Genomic DNA, 23,411 nt, shown 5'->3' on the forward strand with positions numbered 1-23,411 from the left:
GACCTATAGAGAATGGGATGGACCATGGAAATATTGTCAAAATATATAGATTACATCATCATAAACCATTATATACATACATTGCACACAATTTGGCTTTACGAATAATTGATTACACATGTAAGAATCAATCTACTTCCTATTTAGCTCATGTAATAATGCTCAAAGACCTATTTGAGTTTACACTTAGTAACATTTTATTTTGTTCAGTGGGCACATTTATAGACAGCTGAAGGAAGTAGCTACGTATGCGAATTTTTCACCTCCCTTAGCCAACTCATTTATGGCCTATTTTGAGGACAGACATATTTATTTGGACAATTAATTCAAGAATTATAGCTGTAATTGGTATTGATTTATCAAGGATGTTTTCATGATTTGCATGGGAGTGAGAAAGGGCTACAGGACTTTATCATTTACATCGATAATAACCCATTTGGAATGTCACATGTACATTACATCCTACTGAGATTATTTCTTAGACATGCATCTCTATATACTAGGGAGTAAGATTCACTTGACTATACATAGGACACCCACAGAAGTTAATTCAGTACTATTGGCATCTGGTTTGCAGCAGAGTAGTGACATTAGAAACATTCCCACAGGAGAATGTGTACAGGCACACAGAAACTGCAGTTTAATGGATATATTCATGTAAGAATCAGAAAGATTCATGGATATATTTTTGGAACGTGGTTATAGAAGGCAAATGTGGCAAAAGCCAGGTCTATAAGTGTACGCAAAGAAAGAAAGAATCTAGAAATTCTGGCGGGCATGAGGAGTATGACATACCCAAAACAATGTCTGGATGATTGCACAATACTCAACAGATATTCAACTTCTGATCAATTTTTTTTTAAAACATTGGTCTATACGCCTACTGGATTCAGACTTAAAAACTACATGAAGGTAGTTCCACAATTTATCTATACCAGAGCTCCTACTCTGAGAACAATGTTGAGTTCATCAATGATGGCGTGTAGTAGAATTCAAGAAAGAAATTGGTTACATTCCATTGCCACAGGCTTCCACAAATGTGGTTTCTGCAGCATGTGCCAATATGCCCTAACCTGTGAAATGATTGAATTAGGCAGTAGAGAACATTATGCAATTAAATAATTAATTAATTGATGCTATAGATTTGTATTATCTGTCTGTAATCGTGTATATATTGGAAATACCATGCGTGAATTACACACACACATCAGGGAACATCTAAACACCATTACAAATCAGGTTCCAAGATTACAATTGACAAAGCACTGGTAGGAGCAGCATCAGATGGACAACAAGAGTGATGTACGTTTCATTGGGCTAACGATCATCGAAAGTGACTCCAGGGGAGGCGATCGACAATGACGCCTGTGTCAAGCATAAGCAAGAATGATTTGTCCCTTTAGAACTGTTGTATTTGGGTTGAACATTGCGCATGGGAAGAACATATTTCTGTAAAAATCACTTTCGCTCATCATGCTTCTAAAATTCCTGTTTGGCCACTCACTAGCATGTTCTAAATGACTAATGTGAGGTTTGGGTTGACATCCTGCATTGTCATGTTGATGCTGGTGTAGAATTGAGACATTCACATGTGCACATCCTGTATCAAGAGTGGCACCGATGTATGTGCTTACAAAACACTTGTTGCGTGATCCTTTCAAATGATTTGGGAAACAATCCGAAATTGGATTATTATTGGAAAAGTTTATTCAAATTTGTCCTGTATGTAGAAACAAAACCTTTTACACTTAGAACCATGTTTGTGTGTTCACCCCTAAACCTGAGAACCCCAAAGAGTACAGGAGCACAACCACAATCAGCCCAAGTGAATAAACAAGGGAACAAATAATCCTACTTCTAAAAACTTCAATTAATAACAAAACAACACTCAATACTAATACATTACATCTACTATCATATTATACAAAACCGTACATGGCAAACACAGAGTGGAAAGCATGGACATGCTGTGGGTGTTTTTCGTGTTTTTGTAGTGATACAAATAGGTTTAGGAAATGTGTTTTAGCTGTATTAAATTTTATAAAGGGGCCCAACGGGAATAGGCAAATGGTTTTGTTCTTAATTGTATATGGGGTAACTAACACAAGGATCTCTCAAACACTCATCAAACACTAAGACGTAGGGGAACAGAATTGGCTTAAACATATTACCGAATCCAGATAGTAACCTTGTATATATATCTGGGAGTTTGCATCAATAATCATCCTTCTGATACGCCATACATGGACAGTATCAATGTTAATAAACATACAGCTCTATCACAATTAATTGTATATTACAAGCAAAAACTAGTCCCGGTCAAACTGTACGGCACAGAATCTAAGCAATGGCAACCTTACTCATTTTGGGCAAAAATAGAAAGTAAGTACTGGAAAAAAGCATTAAACCTACCAGCATCAGAACCACTTCCTATCATCAGACCTGAACTAGGTCTCATCTCGTTATACGCTATGTACAATTGGAAATTGTGTGCCATGTATAGAAAATGTGTCAGGAATGAAGTAGATAATGGACTTCTAAAATTAATATTGACGCATTTACTTACATCAAATGATGATTTCGCTAAAATCTGGAGGACCAAAGTGCAAAAAGTAATGCATGATTCTGGGATTTCGGAAAAATTACTGATTGAAAACCCAAATAAAGCGTCACAAAAGGTATGGGAATTTGATTGGATACAAACCAGAACAGCTTGCATGCTGTACCAAAAATGTGTCCGAAATCCATGTGTTCTAAAAAAATATGGTCTGACAGAGTCTTACCTAATATGATCTCCTAATCCTAATCATCGTGCAGACTTTCTGCGCTTTCGTCTTAATATATGGCCAACCAAAGTAATACTCTCAAAATGGAAAATGATTTCACATAACGATTTAAGCTGTCGATTTTGCTACAAGGAAGCTGAAACGTTGCAACATTTAATACAGAAATACAAACAATGAGGAACAAAGAATTCAGAAATAATTTTGAAGATTAACTGCTCAACAGCTATGGTTAGCCCTGTTGCATACCATCAAAAAATCGATAAGATATGCAATTGTCAGCTTCCTTCATAACACTGGAATCAAAGAAAAGGATCTAATTTAATTTTATTACTATGTTAAATCTTTGTTAAAACTAATAATTCATTTTATTGAGATTAATTTAGTCCTGCGAATTTTAGAAATGTTATCAAAATTGTATTTTATGATTTTCTTTTATATATTATTGTGTATTTTTATGTGGAAAGGTTAAATTTATTTTTGACCAAATCAACTTATAATTAATAAAAAAATAATTAAACGTCAAATAACTGCACAACGGACTAGCCACAATCAGATACAACTTTGTAAACCAGTTTGCAAAAGCTCCAGAATCCACCAAACACACTGTGTAACACTTTCCCTCACAGCGGACCAAATGCCATAAAGGTACCGGAACTGAGCTGGAGCTTACATACGGGGGTAACAGAGATTTGAGGTCTTTGAGTGGATGAATGAATTCAACAAATCTCCTGAGCCAGCCCTGATTGGCTATGAGACCCTGCCAAATAAACGTGTTATTTGTCTCCAGACTGGAAGCAACACATCACGTCAGACCAGAAGCCTGCTTCGAGTTCGTTCGGGATTCGTCTCTCCCATTCTCACGTTTGGGACACATCTTTAGTAAAATATCTGCTCACTTCCATAGGCACATTTTGGAGAAGTTTATGTAGACCTATTAGAACACAGGACCTTGATTTATGACATGCTGGATAGTTGCCAGTGTCACACTTCTTCGCATGGTTACCATTTTGACTTCACCTAATGCATCAAACACTTGTGACTATGTTATCGCCTCTTGTATCCATGGCCTCTTAAGGTGTTCGACTTTGATGGCGAGCTATATATTAGTCAGCATGTTACTGTTATGCCAGGGTGCGCAAGACACTGCTATACAAGTTGCACTTTGATTTTACGATCAGCACGTTTTATTTTGTACATTTGATTACCCCTAAACAGACATTAAATCAAACTGTTTTAATAATTGGAGTGATTGCATCAGGTAATGGTTGGAAAGCTATTCTCATGCCGGAGCAGTTTTAGGCTTGTGTTCAGTAGAATGGGTACGCGGATGGTGTAAATTGTTACTGTTCCCCGGATGGTCGCTTTGAGGAAACTGATGCCTGAATAAAGAAAGAGTAGAATAGGCCAAATGAGTTAAAAGAGCCACACATGTCACATAGCCACCCAGTTAAAAGCCCTAGATGTTCACGTAGATGGCAACTAAGAGGGGCGTACGCTCACATTCTATAGTAAACGTGTTTATTTTATTTTTTGAAACCCACCATTATATTGATTGTGTTCCTAATAATAAAAAAAAGAAACAGTGGTACAGTAATTTCCCCTTTGTAATTTAAGGATCATGATGGTGGCACCATTTGGGTGTACCAAAATGTGTACAGCGTGTAGCAGGTCAGACTGCGACAATGAATGGGGCTTGGGCAGCAAAAGTGGGCCAATGTTCCCATAATGCAGTTCAGGAACGTTGGAAACAACTGGTGTTTTCAACAATTTGAAAATGGGGGGAGGGGGAGAAATCTTTGCTAACCACAATTTACCTGCAGGTACCATTTTATGGTGATGCTCTGCCCCTTACGTTGGAGAGCGAGAGAGTTACTTATTAACCTACAGTGAGACCAAGGCTCATAGCTCAACAGCCCAGTCTCATTAGAGGAAAGTGTTAATTGTTGTACACTCCCTGCTCTACAGCCCCCGTCAAAAAAGTGTCACTGACGCTGGGAGAGACGTCGAGCTGAGAAGTGCAGTGCCCCACAGCTGAAATAAACAGACACCTGCAGCTGTTTCACCAGCAAAGGGCTGGACCTGCAAGGAAGCCTGGTTCCAGTGGCTTCATTTCCTCTGACGAAAATTACAATGTAGTTAATTGTTGCCATTACCGTGGGGTGGGGGGGTCAGCACTCCTGTTGTCCCTATGTTCCTGACCTCACTTACTGGGAGTGGATCCTTGTCTTTGCTGCACACAAAGGTGTGTGCCACACCCTTGCATGGCTGAGCAGCTCTCCAGTGACCGATCAGATACTGTCACTGGGGCATTTCAGCTGACTTTAAACTGACACTTAAACAGCACACCTGAATTGGATGAAGTCTGATGACAGTAGAGCCAGAGCAACATGAAGAATTGTGACTGTCTCATTTCCTAACCTTAACGATTAAAACTCACTAAGAACTATACAAAAGCAGAATAGTATGACATGTAACACTGCAGTCACTCGAATGTTGCAAAAGTTGAGCATCACATGCCAACTAAAGAGCCTGAACCAATGCATTAAAGTTTGACCGTTGCTATATGGCCACACACTTAACTATCTCAAAACATAGACACAGAACCTGCAGTCAAGTATATATATTTTTGAAACTTTGTAAGCTTGTTATGTTATGTGTTTTGGTATTTGTATAGTGCCTGCTGTTATTGATATGTCAAAGCGCTGTGAGGATGAATGCCCTTTGGAAGATCGTAATCAGAAGATTGAGAAGTGATGAAAGGAGTGATAAAATGCATGTGTGCATGTATAGCTATAACGAAGGTAGGGAGTGGCTAGGTCCCTAATAGAAGACTGTAATTCATGTACGGGGATGGGTGCTTTGTCAAATTGTCAAAGAGTCAAAAAGATTCATAAGAGTTAGACCCATGAGAACGGCTGGACTGAATTTTACGTGGGACTCGGCATATTCTTTTAGAGGAGCCATTTGTGCTGAGGGTGATGCATGTTTACGGTGGGTGGACTCAGTCAAAGAGGGTGTATCGCAGATGTTTGTTGTTATGCGGACCGAACGCCAGTGTGACACAGCTGTATTCCCTGGGATGCAGTGCATGAGTGTCTGGTGAAGAAAGATTGAAGCATGGTTGGATTTACTCATGTGGAGCGTTTCATAAAGGACTGATTAGGAAGAGCCATGTCCCACCTAAATAGACTCCTCATGTGTGCTGATTTCCCTGAGAGGTGGTAAGCGATGATTTGTCCACGAGTGCGATCCCGGCTAAGTCTATGAGCGTGCTGATGGGAAGAACCCGGTTTTAAGAACTTTCCGGAAGGATGTTTAATGGGAGGGAGTTCCCCCTTTTTAAGATGATTTGAGTGTCTTCTACATAATTATAGCACGGTAGCTCATTGGGTAGAATGAGTGCAGGAAGTAGGCTCAGGTAGAGGTTGAACAGGAGTGGGGAGAGTGAGGCACCCTGCGGCACTCCATGGGCAACTGGGCGGAGAGCCCAGGAGAATAGAGTCATGTGTACTATTTGGGATATGTTGGAGAGGGAGGAGGATGTCCAATTCAGGGCTGAGTCCCGCATGCAGACTGTGTGAAGTCTGTCAACGAGGATGAAGTGGTCAGTGGTGTTGAATGCTGCTGAGATGTGTAGTCGGATTATGGTGGCGCAGCTTTCTAAGTCTATTTGCCTTTTAAGATCATCCCAGATTGAGACTAGGAAGGATTCAGTTCCTTGTGAGGGTCTGAAACCGGATTGTGTGGAGTCGAGGCATAGTTGTGAGTATGCTGCTCGAGCTGTTGACTTAGCTGTGTATCGGTTGTTTGAGATAGGTCTGTAATTGGCAGGCTCTTGATGTAGGAGTATTTGAATTCTGCTGGGAAGGTTGCCAGAAGTGAGTGATGTGTTCACGATGGACCTTGCAAAGTCGGTGATGCAGGTAGTTGTCAAGATTTCCTTTTGTAAAGTAGGGGGGCAGGAGTCTCCGGCGGGTCCTCAGGTGTGACTGAATAATAGTAGGTTGAGGAATTGCGGATGGGAGAGTGGAGAGAAGGAAGAGAAGAACAGGATGATGGATGGTGGTTCTGATGTCATAGGAGAGGTAGAGGGAGGGGGAGCAATGTGATTTTAGAGAGGATGCAATTGTGTCTCTCTAGAGCTACATTGTGGAAGTGGTCTGAGAGGGAGTCACAGAGGGATTGGGTTTGGTTGGGAGTGTTGGTGGTGCAGGCAGGGATGTTGAGTTCGGCTATAAGCTTGAAGAGATCCCTTTAAGGGTCCTAGCATTGGAGATTTGGTTCCAATAATAGGACTTTTTGGCTTTCTGAATCTCGGCCCAGTACGCTTTGAGTTGGGTGGGGTAGGCCAGTCTTTGGATGACTTTGTATCTGCCCACCATCTGCGCTCTAGGTTGTGGTTCTGGGATTTTAGTTTTTTGAGGCCTTGACTATTCGAGAAGGATCTGAAGGGGGCGAGGGGACTGAGTGTTTCAGAAAGCTAGTGATTAAAGTTGGGAATCTGACCCAAATAGAGGGAAGAGGAGGACAGGGGGGAAATAGGGTGTCTCCTACGTCAGGAGTAACTTTGACTTTCTTCCAGAAGTGGGAGTGGGTTTGTAGCCCCAGAGCTGCCAGAGAGATGGGTGAGGGTGAACAGTATAGCAGAGTGATCAGTCCAGACAAGTGGACATGGTGATAGTGTGGTGATAAGGTCAGGTGAGCCGAAGATTGCATCTAGGGTGTGACCAGCAGAGTGGGTAGGGCCTGAGACTTGCTGTAAGAGGTGGAAGGTTTCTAGGTTGTCCAGAAAAGATCGGCCATAGGGTTATGTGGCATGGAAAACCAGATGTTTAAATACCCTAATACCCAAATACTGTGAGGTGGGGCTGGGAAATCATAATGGCTGCTAAGGAGCCACTTAGGGATTCTGTGAAAGCTTCTATTGTAGCCCAGGGTCCATGAGCAGGAAGCTGTCACTGTGAAATGGGATGAGCATGAATATTACCAGGAGGGATTTGTAGTCTGTGTGGCAGCTGCCCTGCTAGCCCTGTCATGCACAATATGTATGTAACCCAAGGAGAAGGCTTCTTGTGCAATTGGAGGGTGATGAAGAGGATGTGAGGGCATTCAGATGAGATTAGGTCATAGATGTTGTGACAATTTTTTGCGACGGATCTGGCATAGATGAGAATACACGTCAGATGACTGTTTACTCATTTGTTTGAGGTCGGGGTTTAGGTTCTGGGTGGGTGCTGGGGGAGAAGGGATGTTTCCTGAAGGATGGGGATGGGTTGATGCAGAGGCGAGAGAGGATGATGGCTGGTGAGGAGATTGCTGCAGTGGAGGTGGTGTTAAGCAACTTCAATTCAATACTCCAACTAAGTCAGTGCCTAGTCTGGGATGCCCAATGATAGCCCTTATTTATATATTTTTATGACTAGTTCCTGAATCTGGATGATAAACCCTTGTATAACACACCTCTCTTTGAATCCCCCTGACCTCACTGAGCCAAGAAGTAGGTTTGTTTTGCAAATTAAAAGATTTATTTTACAAATTAAACAACATATATATCACACTTTTATAAATAAATTAATATTTGATAGCATACTTATGAATATGACAGTGATCAACAATGGATAGTATTACACTAGCACACTTTTTTAATTACTTAGGTGTTGGTATAGAGAGGATAAAGTAGCCGAGAATGCTTTTATGGTTTCAAGGTAATGAAATGATGGAAAAGAATGCAGCACAGAAATAACTGAGATGGTTTCCACAAGAGATAATATGATCACTTTTTCTTTTGACAATTCACTCCCCCCCTATGCAATATAAGGAGATGGAAGAAGAGCACACAATTTTCAGGAATACAGTCAATTGCAATACCAATTCAGTTCCCCCCTAGCAAGCCTAGAGCAACAGGGATGATTTTAAAACACAGGCAAAAATACTTTAAATGTGATTTGCAAAGAAGTGAAAATATGCTAAAAATGGTTTTAATTCCCTATAGGATATTCAGGGTAGGTGATAGCTACTTAAGATTAGTTCAGGTCAACCCTATCAGTGATTCATGAGGGATTATCAGGTTGAAAACGGATTTTAGCAATGGAAGCAAAAGACAGCTATTTTTGACAGGTGAAGAAGTTTGAGTCAAATTTGCAATTCGCAGCACTTTTTCCGAGTGCGTAAAGTGCGTTTACGGACAAACTATAGCTTTAAGATGAAAGTTAAATCTCGTTCCTAGCATATATGGTTCAAAAGATACGGATGATTTTGTGGAGGTAGATTTTCAGAAATGAAATAATGATTCAGAATGACAAATGACACTTTCACAGCTTTAAAGTCACAGAATGAACACACGATTTCTAATGCAGTTCTAGGCAGGTTGAATTGGATGGGATAAGCTTATTTTAAACTAATAGATGACTATGCACAGTTCTGGCTGGGTACTCACACTATAAATTTGAAATAGGCCGTCAAGATCTGGTCAGGTTGGCTGCGGTTCTCTCGCCACGGGACGGTCTCTGGCACTGGTTCTGCTCACAACAACCTGGTCTGGTCTAGTCTCGGTTCTGGATCTCTGATTCCAGTCTCGGCACTGCACAGCGGTCTGGTCTGGTCTGGTCTCGGTCCTGGATACAGCTCTGCTTTCTGGGTGTTTCTGGCACAGGGTTCTAGGCCAGAATCAAACAGCTCGCCCGGCTGTTGAATAGTTTGGTTAGGTTGCTGGATTCTGAGGCCTCTGAAGGATTCAGCTAGTGTACTAGGCCTCTCTGCTTCAAGTTGTAGCTTGGTTCTGGATCTGGAGTCGTCCTTCAAAGTGCTTCGCAAGAAATCAGTTTGAAGAGGGAAGTGAATGTCTCTACCTGGGTCTCAATGACTCCTTTTATGTCTTTAGAAAGTGGGTGGGAAGGCTAACTTTCTATGCCCAACCCTCTGAGGATTCTGATAGGCTATAGGAGTTTCTGTGCTCTCACTGGAGAACAGAGTTGTGAGTCATCCAGTGCTACCATTTTACAATCTATTGAAGAAACGCCCCTTTGCTTTTACTGAGAAAATCAATTTTACCCAAAACACATATTTCCCAGATACACAAGTTGTTGAAAATACATGTACACATGATGGATGAATTAAGACAGGTCTCTGATCAAGCCCCATGTTCCTGCGAGCTTGGGTTCAGAAATGACAACATTTTGCGCTTTTTAGTAGCTTTTGCAACATTGGTTTTTCCTCAAAATTTACACAGAGGTACACCCCCTCCCTGAGCACATTACAATAAGTTTTCAATTCTCTAGTGTAAGCACAGTGTCTGCAATATTAATAAATAGCGGGGTTCGGTCTTAGACGTCACACAGAGTGGAGTTTAGTCTCAAATTGTAGGTACATTTTTCATATTAAGAATCTCCAAATTGTACATTTCTGTCAGCTTAATACAATATTTTATAAGAAATTTGATAAAACAATACATTTGGTACAATATGAAATCCACAACCCAGTCTTGCCCGCCTCTAGCTGGCTGAGTCCGATGTCACATGCTTTCCTGCCAGAGCAACTGTTGACAATTACAGCTCAAATCAGCATATCCTGTTCAATTGAAAGGGGCTATTGTTCCTTTCTTCCAAGCTGCAGGAAGCTATCCTCCCCTCCTAATTTACATGTCAATGCGATATCCTGTACTGTTGGTGGTAAGAGCAGGTGTGAAGACTTCCCATGAACAGAGGCCTCTTGAACTGTTAATTGAATCAGACTGCCTTCTAGTATAGGGCCTGGGAACAGTAGGTGCCGAGAATCCTCATTAATCAGCAAGCCTTTGAAGTCCCAGCTAGCTCAGGATGCTGTTTAGCTTCTGAAATACAGGTCACCAGTCAGAGTTTAGACCGCTAGCGCCGGTTAGTGTCGAGCGCTGGTACTGCACCCATTTTTGGGAGCTGTCTTGAATTAATCCATTTCAAAAAGGGGACTTTACTTGATAGTATATTATCCTTGCTTAACATGACATTGATGTGGATATGCAGTAGAGTAAAGTAGAACACTCTGCCAGAGTTGGATTTTTGTTTGGTGGTTTCGTTCCCATGATCTTAGCAATTTTTGACATTAATAAAAACAGATTTTGAACAGAACCATCTTTCTGTGCACTTTCTTTTGCTCAGTGTGTAGCCAAAGGATAGGGCCTGGCAATGGTCTCTTGTATTAACATTGACAGAGGCAAAAATGGATGGCAACCTATTTTTCATGTTTTCCCTGTACATTTTCTGGTGAGTTCTGGCCATCATGATGTTTTCAATGCCCGTAATGCACAGTTTTGTGGTAGGGCTTGGATGCATGGATAAAAACATCCCACAGTGGGCTGGAAGGGGATGTCGGGTGGATGGTTTGTCGTGTGGAAGAGGGGGAAGGTGGAAGCCAGTGCCGGGTCCAAGATGTGTCTGTATATAAGGGGCATTTTGGGGGGGGGGGTTGAGGCTTTGTCGCTGGTTGATGCGTGTTGAGGGCTTGGGTGATAGAAGAGGTGTGTTTATAGAATGGAAATGTGGCTTCAAGGGGTGAGAGTATATGCAGGGGGTTGAGGATTAGTGTCCCTCGTGTGGGGGTGAGGTAGGATAGTGGAGGCTGGTTCTGTGGTGTATGTGAGGAGGGTGGGGTTTGAAGGGCTCTGAGTTGGGTATCCAGTCAGGAGGGGCTCGTCTGGTGACAGTCTTCTAGCAGGGTATGGCATGGCGATGGTGCCTTTAGGGCTGTTTAGCAAGTTGAAAAGTTATTTTACTGGGTTTGGAGGTGTGGGGGAGGAGGCAAGTGTGGAGGTATGAGGGTTAGTCTTGGGTCTGGACGGAACATAGGGCGAATTATGCCTGATAGAAGAGGCATGTGCGTGCAGTGTCTGTTTTTTCTGGTGAGCTGGGGGCGTGTGGGAATGGGTTGGAGGGAAGGCTGAGCTAGGTGTGGAGGCCAGGACTGCATGTAAAGTGCATGTAAAGTGCTTAGAGATGCAAGGCATGGATCAGAGTGGTGTGGTTGTAGTGTTGGTGGGTGAGTGGGGGTGTAGGCCAAGAGGGAAGGAGTGAGCAGGGAAGGCAGCCAGTAATCCCCCAGTAGGTTGTGGCCTCTCATGAGTTTTAGGTTGGGTGGGAGGTGGCAGCATGTAAGGGTGGTGTCTGACCGGATGAGTGGAGGCCCTTATGGAGCATCAGTCGACGCCTCTAATTCTGGAGGTGTTAGCCATGGTAGGAGGGCAGAATATAGCAGTTGTGAAAATCAAAGTGGACAATCCACACCTGGGACACTGTGGGAAGAGAAAAGGCAAGTGTGGCAAAACACAACAATGGCAAAATTCAAAAACAGAAAACCCACCCCTGGAAACACTTTGGGAAGAGGAATGCGAGTGTGGCAATAGAAACAGTGGCGAGATAAAAAGCTGCAGACCTGCATTTGGAGCATTTTGGATGGATGCCTGTGTGGCTGAATATAAACAGTGGCTAGATGCAGTGTAGCAAAGCTACACATGGAACACTCTGAGAAGTTATGACCGCTTGGATTACCCTATAATTAACTGTTATGTGTTTTTGTATGCATTAAAGTACACCTTTGGGGTTTAAATTAGGAACGCTGTTCTTCATTGTACCTTATGAATGTGTGAAAAATAAAGAGGTCCACCATGCCTTGACAGCCAAATTCCTTATTAGGATAAACGTTTACCCTGTGACTTCACCTACCTCACTCCTCTCCAAAGATCTACCATATCTACTAATAGGTGTGCAAAGGAGAATTTAACTGAAGTTTATTTTCCTATTTGTGGAAAAGTGGGACCCAGTCTCTCCCCTAGAGCCTTGTGAGAACTCTTGACAGTGGCAAGATGGTGCACAGCATTGACTGATTTTACAGTTTTAGTCTTTGCTATTTGTATATTTGCATCCTGTTTCTGACTCATATTTTTCTGTTGCTTTGGTGATTCAAAGTTTGTGCCTTTTTTCTAGTGATGAAGACTGGCGAGAGTGGCATGACGGTGTTCAGACTTCTCACCAGAGATAATGGCTGGACATGGGTACAAGCAAACGCACGCCTGGTGTACAAAAATGGACGACCGGATTATATAATTGCTACGCAAAGGCCTCTTATGTAAGATATAAGACATGATTTTTTCCAATGTATTCCTTAATACTGATGAAAATGTACATGCTGAATGACCCTCGTAGAGGCAACATTTTGCTAACAACGTTAAACGAGGTCTTATTTAGCATGCGTCTGCTGTGTATGTTGGCCTTGCTGAGGGTGACTGTGTAAGAAAAAAGGGTGGTAGGGATTTGTGGGATTTCATGAGAGGCAGAATCGAAACCTCTGGTGTTGATGGGTACAGGTCAGAAGTCCCTGAGACCCGAGTGTCGTTCTGCTTCTATGGACTTGGATGAGGCATTTTGGAGTATTTTATCCAAAGGAGAGAGCCCACGATCTGAAGTAATGCAGGGCTTTGGTTCTGCTTAGATGCTGATGTCAGAGAGTGTGTTAGAGTTAAAGAGGAGAGTTTAGTCATAGCTCGATAACTGCTGATGTGCTAACAAATAGGTCTGTGGTGGGGGTCATTACAGGATTTGTGTCTCTAATGTAAGGTGGTTGGAATGCTTAGAAGGAAGTCCTTAGAGTTCTTAAAGTTGATTTATTGTAGGAAGAGTGGGGAAGGGGCCTTGAAATGCAGAACACGCTTGTGTCCTCCCAGCACTCCTACCCCTGCCCACTTGCAGACATGTCCCATTTCACTTTTTCACTTTGCCGCTATCAATGCTTTGCCTAAGTAGAGTGCAGCTGTTGCAGGATGGAAGATGAAGATAAGCCTCTTGACAGCGAAAGAATGGGCTTTTGGGTGGGAGGGATAGGCTGGCCCGTCCAATACCGCTACAATCTTGAATTTGCAGTATCATTGGTCCTTTGCTAGATAATTATATCTGCCTGTGTTTTGAATAGTTTTCTGCAACAGGTAAACTGGGACATAAGTAGCTAGGCAGTATTCATCTAATGTTAATGGCTTTTTAAACAGTGATTTCGTAAGTGAATTTCTGATGTTTGTTAATCTGCTTAGAATCACATGCTGTGCATAGTCCGACCTCCAGTGGTCACTGCGGAGTATTGCATTTTGTTTTTCGTAGTCGAAAAGGGGACATCGACAAAACGTGTCTGTAACACTATCCCTATAGTGACGTGCAGTGGACCCACAATCCCTCACGCGTCGACGTCCTTCAGATTGTTTTTTTTCCGCCCAGGTATTGGTCGCCTATACGCAGAGCTCCTCGAGAGACATTGCAAAAAACTTTATTCGACCTTTGGTCGCCCTTAACTTATATTATTACTTACATCCCTCCTTCGGCGTCGTAGCTGCAAAGCTGTTCACCGTCGATCAAGATCTCCGACGGTGGTGCCTTCGACGGAGGAGGTTGTTCGGCGTTCGCCGAACACGTGGCCTGGCCTCGACGGCCAAATACAGTAGGGAGAGTGGGGTTGTGGGACATTTATTGTCTCTCTTTGAGAATGCCTTTCCCTTTCCCCTCCCTTTCCTTCGGGGTTGTTGTCACATGCAATCTGTTCCTCAGCTATGGAGAGGACGCCCTTTAGGTTTTACCTGTGTTGCAAAGGAAAATTTACCTGGAAAAAGAAGCATAAACGGTGTAACCGTTGCTTGCCCCTCGACCACAAGAAGACGGCTGTGGGGCCTGTCAGCTCCTTAAGCCGAAGACTTTGAAAGACCGTAGGGTCAAGAAGTGGGCAGCCTATGCCATGTCCAGGTCTGATTCATCACCCGCCACCACCGCCGCAGAAAGTGACGAGGAATGTGACAACCCGACGTCCGTTTCGGAAGTCGTAGACCTCTCCAAGGAGCGTTCATGCTCCTTGTCGTCCGTCCCCGGCCCGACAAGCTCGGCTCACGCCCTGCTTATGGGGATGAACACCCCGGCCACAAGGACGCACACAGAAAACACTCCCAAAAACATACAACCCACAGCTCTTCCTCGTCGAAGACGAAGAGAGCATTAGCGCCAACGGAGACGCAGGTCCTACCGGCGGCCTCCTCAGACCGTAAGAGTCTGAAGCCCCCCTCGCAACCGCAAACACGACTAGCGACTGGGCTACCCCCAGATAAGGGCGCTATCACTAAACCACCAGACGATGCGCACCGGCAGAGAGCGCCCGTCAGCGTAGAGCAAGCGCCGCCTGTAACGTCGACGCCGGAGGTACCCTCGACAGACAGTTTTGTTGTCGAGAGCCTGGCAAGGATTATTTCCACTGATAGCCAGAGATGGACGGTGAAAGAGATGTCAGTTACCGCTCATAAGGCCCGGGAAATGCCGAAAAGGTCAGAAGGAAGGCAGGAACCGCCCGCTTCGTCGAGAGGGACTCCTAGCCTACCAGAAGGCTTTTCAGAAGGCGAGGGGAACCTCTCTTCGACGTTATGGGATAGGTCGAAGCATTTTCTAAGGGAAGGCCCTCCCTTTTCTCCCACTGACCGCTCCAGGGTACCTCAAGAAACCCTAGAAAGACTCCAGTTCTGTATGGACAAAATGGAGAGGTTTATGAAGACTCAGAACCTTCCAACACCCAAGAGATCAAGAGAGGGATCTCAGGAGGATCCCAGGGCCAAGTACCTGTTTGATCCCCCCAAGAGGAGGTAGATCTATATGACCTCACTGGAGAGGACCCCCACTTTCAGGATGATGACGAATTCTTAGGCAATGAAGGGGAACAAAACCTTGAGGAGGAAGGTTTTGAAGACAACATGGATATGGGTGAGGGGGGTTCGGAGAAGACCCAGAAGAAGGCGCTTCACAGCCCTGGCAGTCCCCATCAGCGTTTTCAGACCCTGAAGCCATAAACCTGTCCCCACCCAAAGACTCACCTATTAGGAATACATCTCCTATAGACGATCAACCTACCTTTAATGCACTCCTACGCAAGGCAGCAGCGCATTTCGAGATCGAGACCGGGAAACTTCTCCTGACATCGACTTTGTAGAAAAGATCATTAAGGAGAAACCCCCTGTCAGCCAAACCATTCCCCTCCTCGCTTCAGTAAAGAGACAAATTATTCCTTCACTATCCACTCCCGCGTTAATCAGAGGGGTCAACCCGAGGATAGAAAAATTATTTAGTCCTTCTCCATCGGACCCGTTATCCATCAGGGGCCACTCTGTACCAGACTCCTTAGTGGTGACAAATACCAAGAAGAGAGCAGGGGTCCTGCTGTCAACTAGCGAGGCACCACCAGATAAGGAGGTTAAAAAATGGTATGCCCTAGGAAAGAGGATTACAGCCTCAGCTGCCTTTTCAGCAAGAATTGCCAACAACAACTCTCTGCTGGCAAGTTACGCAGATGCACAATGGAGCAAACTACTTAAGGACATTGAGGAGGTACCGGAACCCCTACATACTCTCCTTCTAGCCACGGTGACTGAAGGGACCTTTGTCAACCAAAGCATCATTAAAAATACTCTGGATGCTGCAGAGACGACTGGGCGTTCCCTAGTCCAAGGAATCCTACTCAAACGCCATGTATGGTCACGTAATTCAGGCTTTAAACCTGAAACACAAGCATCTCTTATTAACAAACCTATAGAAGATGCAAACCTCTTTGGTAAGGCGGTGGATGAGGCACTAGAGACCGCAAAGAAGGAATTTGACACAATCAAGAGACTAGATCAAATTTCAAGGCCTCCCAACAAACGTAGTTATGGCAACAAATGTTTTTTTCGAGGCCAACGCCAGCAGCAACAACAGCAGCAGCAATACTCTGCAGGTAACTGGTTCTATAACCAAGGCACCAGTGGACAATATGACCAAAGAGGACAATGTCATGGCAAGGAAAGAGGTCGGGGTCCCACCCCTAGAGGTTCCCAAGCCACCAACACCAAATTACTCAAAGATTCGGGTCCCCTCCCATGCTTCACCGGTCGGGGGCCAGTTAACATCCTTTCTTCCAGCATGGGAGGGTATAACATCAGACCGGTGGGTACTATCAACCATAGCCCGCGGCTACTGTATAGAATTCAACAGTTCCCCTACGTACAGAGCCCCAAGGGGACGACACATGTTGCCAGAACACCTCGCCATCCTTCTTCAAGAAGTGGACCAACTACTAGAAAAAGGAGCTATAGATGTCATGCCTCTATCCCAGGTAATGGAAGGTATTTATTCAGTGTAATTCCTTGTACCCAAAAAGGACTTAACCATGCGCCCTGTACTAGATTTGCGCCCAGCGAACAAATTTGTCAGACCTCAAAAGTTTCGTATGGTGACTCTACAGGAGGTAATCCCCCTGCTTTCACAGGGAGATTACATGACAGCACTGGACATGAAAGATGCATACTTTCATATTTTAATGTTGCCAGCGCACAATAGAGGGCAAACACTACCAGTTCAGAGTGCTACCCTTCGGCATAGCATGAGCGCCGAGAGTATTCACAAAGGTACTGGCAGTGGCAGCGGCCCACCTGCTCATATTGTCCATCCCAGTATACCCTTACCTCGACGATTGGCTCATAACAGGGGATTCTTACGAAGCATGCTTCTCAAATACCCAAAAGACTGTAGACCTTTTGTTTAAACTGGGCTTCTCCATCAACGAGAAGAAGTCCAGCTTAGACCCCAGGCAGATCAAACAATTCCTAGGGGCTCTAATTCGAACAAAGGACAACCTCGTCTTCCCCTCCAACGAGAGGGTCCAAAACATGCTGTTTCAAATCCCTCAATATGTGGCCGGTCGAGAGGTGAAGGTACGCAAAGCAATGCGCTTACTAGGAATGATGGCGTCATGTATTTATTTGGTACCTTACGCGCCTGCGCATGCGCCCAATGCAAGAGTGGCTCAACAGCCAGTGGTGTCAGGCCAGCGGACAATGGGACGATCTAGTGGTGGTCTCGCAGGCCTTGGTTCTCTCGCTATGGTGGTGGTTGAAGGAAAACCTGGTAATAGGGAAACCATTCGCCACCCCCGCAGTGGAAGCCACTCTAACCACAGATGCATCCCTCACAGGATTGGGGACTCACCTATCCCATCAGACTGCTCACAGAGTCTGGACTCCGAGCGTAGCATCCAAGCACATAAACTTACTGGAGCTACTAGCTGTGTTCAAGCCACTGAAAGCCTTCCAGGCACACCTGCAAGGGAAGACAGTGATGGTCCTCACAGACAGCACCACAGCCATGTACTACCTCAACAAGCAGGGGGGCACTCACTCTCCAGGACTGTCAAAGCTGTCCCAGAACATCTGGAAGTGGGCTCTCAAACACAACATGTCCCTACTGTCACAACATGTACCAGGGGAACTCAATCTGCTAGCAGACAAACTCAGCAGAGACTTCCCTCTGCCCTCAGAGTACGAATGGCGGTTACACGAAGACATCGTCTTCGACATCTTCACACAATGGGGATTCCCAGAAATAGATCTGTTCGCAACTCTGGAGAACTTGTAATGCCAAGATTGCGCCTCCAGGTACCCCCAGAACCAATCCAAGGGGAACGGTCTATCGATACCATGGTCAGGGAAATTTGTTTACACTTTTCCCCCGACTCCCGTTCTCAACAAGATAGTGCACAAGATGCACCAGGAACAGGTTACCATGATACTGGTGGCCCCTATGTGGACCAGATAGCCTTGGTTCGCTCACTTGATGGAGATGTCCCTATCTCCTCCAGTGAAACTTCCCTGCCCATACAACATGCTGTCACAGGGCAAGGGCAGGACACTACATCCATGCCCTCAGACCATGAATTTAGCAGCCTGGCTCCTGAGATCATAGAATTTGGACTTTTACAACTCCCGAAGAGATGCATGGACATTCTCAGGGAAGCTAGAAAGCCTAACACTCATCACTGTTATTCTAGCAAATGGAAAAGATTTGTCATCTGGTGTAGGGGAAGGAGCATCAACCCAGTTGACTGCTCTCCCACACAAATTGTTCTGTACCTGACTCATCTACTAGACTCAGGCTTGGTGTTTAACTCTATTAAAGTCCATTTAGCTGCACTTTCCGCATACACCACTTCCCAACTTAAAGTATCATGGTGGAAAGTCCCAGTTATTAAAGCCGTCATGGAAGGAGTGAAGAGGATCCACCCTCCCATAGCTAACCCTGCTCCCGGATGGGACCTAAATGTGGTATTAACCAGGCTCATGGGGTCTCCCTTTGAACCCATGCACAAAGCAACACATAAAGACCTCACTCTTAAGACTGCTTTTCTAATAGCTATCACCTCCATTAGGAGAGTAAGTGAACTACAAGCGCTCTCTGTACTAGACCCATTTGTTACAGTTCACAAGGATAATGTGGTTCTACGCACACATCCTAGGTTTGCACCAAAATGTATCTCTAAATTCCATGTCAACCAGTCAATAGAACTACCAACATTCTTTCAAAATCCCTCAAACTTAGGTGAGAAGAGCCTGGATACACTGGATGTTCGCAGAGCAGTGATGTTTTATATGGAAAGAACTAGACCATTGAGAAAGACTAATCAGTTCTTTGTCTCGGTGGCAGCAGTAAGAGAAGGAGATGCAGTTTCGAAATCCCCTATTTCTAGATGGATTGTACAATGCATCACTCTCTGTTACACTCTTGCTAAGAGAGAACTACCCTTCAAGCCAAGAGCGCACTCCACTCGAGGCACCAGGGCTTCCATAGCTTTCATTGCAAATGTCCCTCTTGAGTCCATTTGCAAAGCGGAGTTCTGTTCACACCTTTACAAAACACTACTGTCTAGATGCCCACTCTAGATCTGATTCCCAGGTGGGACAAGCAGTATTAAGACATCTTTTCTCTACTGTTCCTTCTCACAACCCACCTCCAACTCCGGGTACTGCTCGCTAGTCTATGCACAGCATGTGATTCTAAGCAGATTAACAAACTCCCGGGTCCGGAGCGCTATAGAAATAAACATCAGAAGACAATGCATTACTTACCGTAAAACCATTTCTGATGGTTGTATCTGCTTAGATTCACATGCGCCGACCCTTCCTCCCCGCTCGGATGGAAGGAACATAGACTTTCTTCTATATCCCTCTTTTCTGTACTCACGTCTAATAGGCTCCCTAAGGGCAGAAAAAATACAAACAGAGGGACCTCGACGCGTGAGGGATTGTGGGTACACTGCACGTCACTGTAGGGATAGTGTTACAGACACGCCTTGTCGACGTCCCCTTTTCGACTACGAAAAACAAAATGCAATACTCCGCGGTGACCACTGGATGTCGGACTATGCCCAGCATGTGAATCTAACCATCAGAAATGCTTTTACGGTAAGTAATGCATTGTCATAATTCATTTAGTAGAAGGAATTGTATGTTACCATGTGTGTTAGTGAGTTGAATGAGAACATTGTTTTACAATTTTATTTACAAGCACTTTTTTTAGCAAATGAACAACATCATGTGTCAAAGAACATAAAGCTACCATGCAATTAGGTAAATTGCAAGTTTCTTACAACCACGTGGAACGCCTATTTGATATGTTCAAGTTAGTTAAAACATTTCGAGTTGGGACTGCACAGCATTTTTATTTAACATGAAGAAAACATTGGTAACTCAACTTCTGAACATTAGACTCCCTGAGACCCATTTTAGATCATGTTGCATTTTAATAGATTTTCAATATTTTTTGTCCCTTGTTTCCCCTGATGTCAGTCAGTCAATACAGCATTATTTCGGTGTAAAACCATAAAAGCAACTACTCAATATAGATAATACAATCATAGTAATGCGAAAGAGAAAATGAGAAAATATGAGCAATTCATAGCACTGCCATCATATAAAACTTGGTGAGCACTGCAATTCCAACTAAAAGTGATCCGACTAGCAGTTTACAGCAACGAAAGCATCATAATAGTTAAAAAAATGAATCTAACATTCGGTAACATTTTAAGCCACAGATCTATTGCGATTGGCCACTGAAAGGTTTAGAACAACCAGGAGAGCAATGCTCGCAGCCTTGCAGAATGAGCCCATCATCCTCAATTCTTGTTCAACACTCTCAATCCTTGCATCCATGCCCTGTGAATGTATAGTGCTGCTGCATATACAACACAAGCAATTTGAGGCTGGCCCAGGTACAGAACTGCAAACAGCAGGTGGCAAATCCCAGCTGCTTTTAGGACAGGTCTCCAATACCTATATCTAAAGTATCAAGGTTTCACTTGCTGCCCCACACATCGGACACACATCTGTCCCAGATTCTTTGCAGGAATGGACAAATGTGTAAATCGGTAAAATCCCCAGTCTAAAGCATATATATAAAGATCTCTCATGTGCTGGATTTATGGTATCAAGATACAATTTGGGGCCATCAAGCAATCTTGACTCGACATATTCTGGGTCTAATTTCAAAGCCTTTGCTTGTGCCTCAAATTGATACTGTGCTTCTTGTTTTACACCTGTCTTAATACTTCTGCCCACAGGGCTTGATTATTTCATTCAATACAATAAGACTGTGCTTTACATGGCTGACCCACTTAGAGCTTGTACCACCATCCAAGCTCATAAAATGGAATAAGGAATCGAGATATAATTCTAAGCCTTCATAATCCATAATCTTAGCCAATACATGACCTGGTTATATGCCGCCTGAGAGTCCAGAAGCATTGTATCAAATTCCAGATGGAACAGGGATGATGGGGCACTTTGAAATAATAGTACCAATTTCTTGGGAAACTTGCGTTCACTGATATTCAGCTTCTCTAAATCAGTGTATCCCCAAATCTCTGAACCATATATTGCTGGCCAGACGGACTGTTTTTGGAACATGGCCAACGCAGGGGAGACAGCACCACTACCATGTATTGTAAAAAAGGTGATAATATCTCTGTTATATTTTTCCATTATGGTATTAGACTTGTCCAGCTGAGAGGTCCAGCCTCCAGACTCGTGAAACCTGACCCAAGGTAGTCAGAATATTTGACCTGCTCTAATGGTACATTATTTACCTTAAGTATCATGGGCCTATGTTGTGAGAATTTAAGCTTAAAGACCATACATTTGGATTTGCCTATATTCAAATCTAGGGGCAATTCTTTGCATTTAGACAAGAAAACAGATAGTGACTTTTTCATGCCTGACAGGATTGTTAACAATATGACCACGTTGTCTGAATAAAAAAATGCTGGATACTTTCCCAACGCCATTTTAGGGCAATCCTGGTACCCCTTCATCAAGGCATTGATAATCTCCTGGATGTAGATATTGAAGAGATGGGGCGCCAGGACATAACCCTGTCTTACACCCTGTCTAACTTTAAATCGACACCTTTGTTCACCCCCTGGCCATAACATACTGTAGCTTGATTTTCTGAGTATAGCAAAGATAATATCGAAATTAACTTGGAGGGTACATTGCAAGCAGATTGAATTTGCCGTAGAATGGGTCTGAAAACTGACTCGAATACTGTCTTTAGGTCCAAAAATGCAGCACAAAATGTTGTTCTCTGCAATATACTGTACTTCTGGATCAGCAGAAACAATAAGTAACACTGATCCACTGTATCCCTGTTTTGCCTGAATCCCCCCTGATGTGATGGTTACTTATTACATTGCTGTTACCCACCCATACCTGCAGATGCCTAAGAGCAACTTTTCCAAAGACTTTCCCCGTGGCATCCAAAAGATATATTGGACAGTAATTTCCCAGGAAATCCCTTCCTCCCTTTTTGTATATTGGAATTATAACGGCTTGATGCCATGAGGGAGGAATCATTCCCAGTCTTATTATGGCATTGACTATTTTACAGAAAACCTGGGCCCATACAGATTCCTCGTTCTTATAGAGGGCGATGGGCACTAGGCGGGGCCTGCAGCCTTATCACTTTTCAAAAACCTTAGGGCATCTTCTACCTCTTTCACTGTTATAAAGTCCCTTGATCCAGAGTGTTTCCCATATTCAAGAGGTTCTGATCTAGATCCTTTACTTCATGGAATCTGTATAGATCGGAGAAGTGAAGCCTTCAATCATCTGCTTTAGCACAGCACTGTAACATATTATCCCCTATATTATCCCCTTTCAGTTCTTTGTCTACAACCATTTTCCAGAAAGTTGTGCTATCCCCTCGTTCAAGCACATTTTGCAAGGCATACCACTTGTCTTGTACAAATTCTTTTTTTTATAGCACCAATCTCTTGTATTTGGATTTTAGGGACCACAAATTGGATTTGTCTACCCCGAGGTTTGATCTAACACAAGAAACAATTTTCTTCTTTGCCTCAAAACACTCACTATCATACCAACCGGCTCTGACCAAAGCCTACCTCCTAATTGTTGCAGCAGGTGCTTAGACAAAAGAAGCCAAATTGTCCATGAGATTCTCAAACTCGCTGAGCAATAAGTTTCAGATTACATTCAATTATTCTCACCCATTTTATGGATTTGCGGGCATGGCTCTCGATAGCAATTGGTTGCTTGTTCTTTGACCCACTGGTTCCAATAGTCACCTCCCATTTTGTCAAAACCTTCAGCGTTATTTTATTATTATTTTTTATTTTTATTTATTTGTGTATGTTCAAAAGAACTTTACAAAGAAGTTGAACGTCAGAGCGCAGTAGCTACGCAAGGGTGGGACCCTCATCCTGTTATCCTCATCATGGTATGTTGGAGTATTTTGGTGGTAGCTAGGAGCCAGGTAGTTC

General features: G+C 43.7%; 1 protein-coding gene across 1 annotated transcript in view; it reads left to right on the forward strand.

Annotated features, from left to right (window-relative positions):
* The window catches only part of AHR (aryl hydrocarbon receptor), a 723,464-nt gene that overhangs the window by 639,389 nt on the left and 60,664 nt on the right, over nt 1–23,411 (forward strand). The window contains exon 9 of the mRNA XM_069648615.1: nt 12,740–12,881. Coding sequence (XP_069504716.1) covers nt 12,740–12,881 — 142 coding nt within the window. The remainder of the gene's footprint in view (nt 1–12,739; nt 12,882–23,411) is intronic.

Source organism: Ambystoma mexicanum, chromosome 2q, assembly GCF_040938575.1.
Source record: "Ambystoma mexicanum isolate Mex_15411 chromosome 2q, UKY_AmexF1_1, whole genome shotgun sequence".
NCBI classification, from domain to species: domain Eukaryota; kingdom Metazoa; phylum Chordata; class Amphibia; order Caudata; family Ambystomatidae; genus Ambystoma; species Ambystoma mexicanum.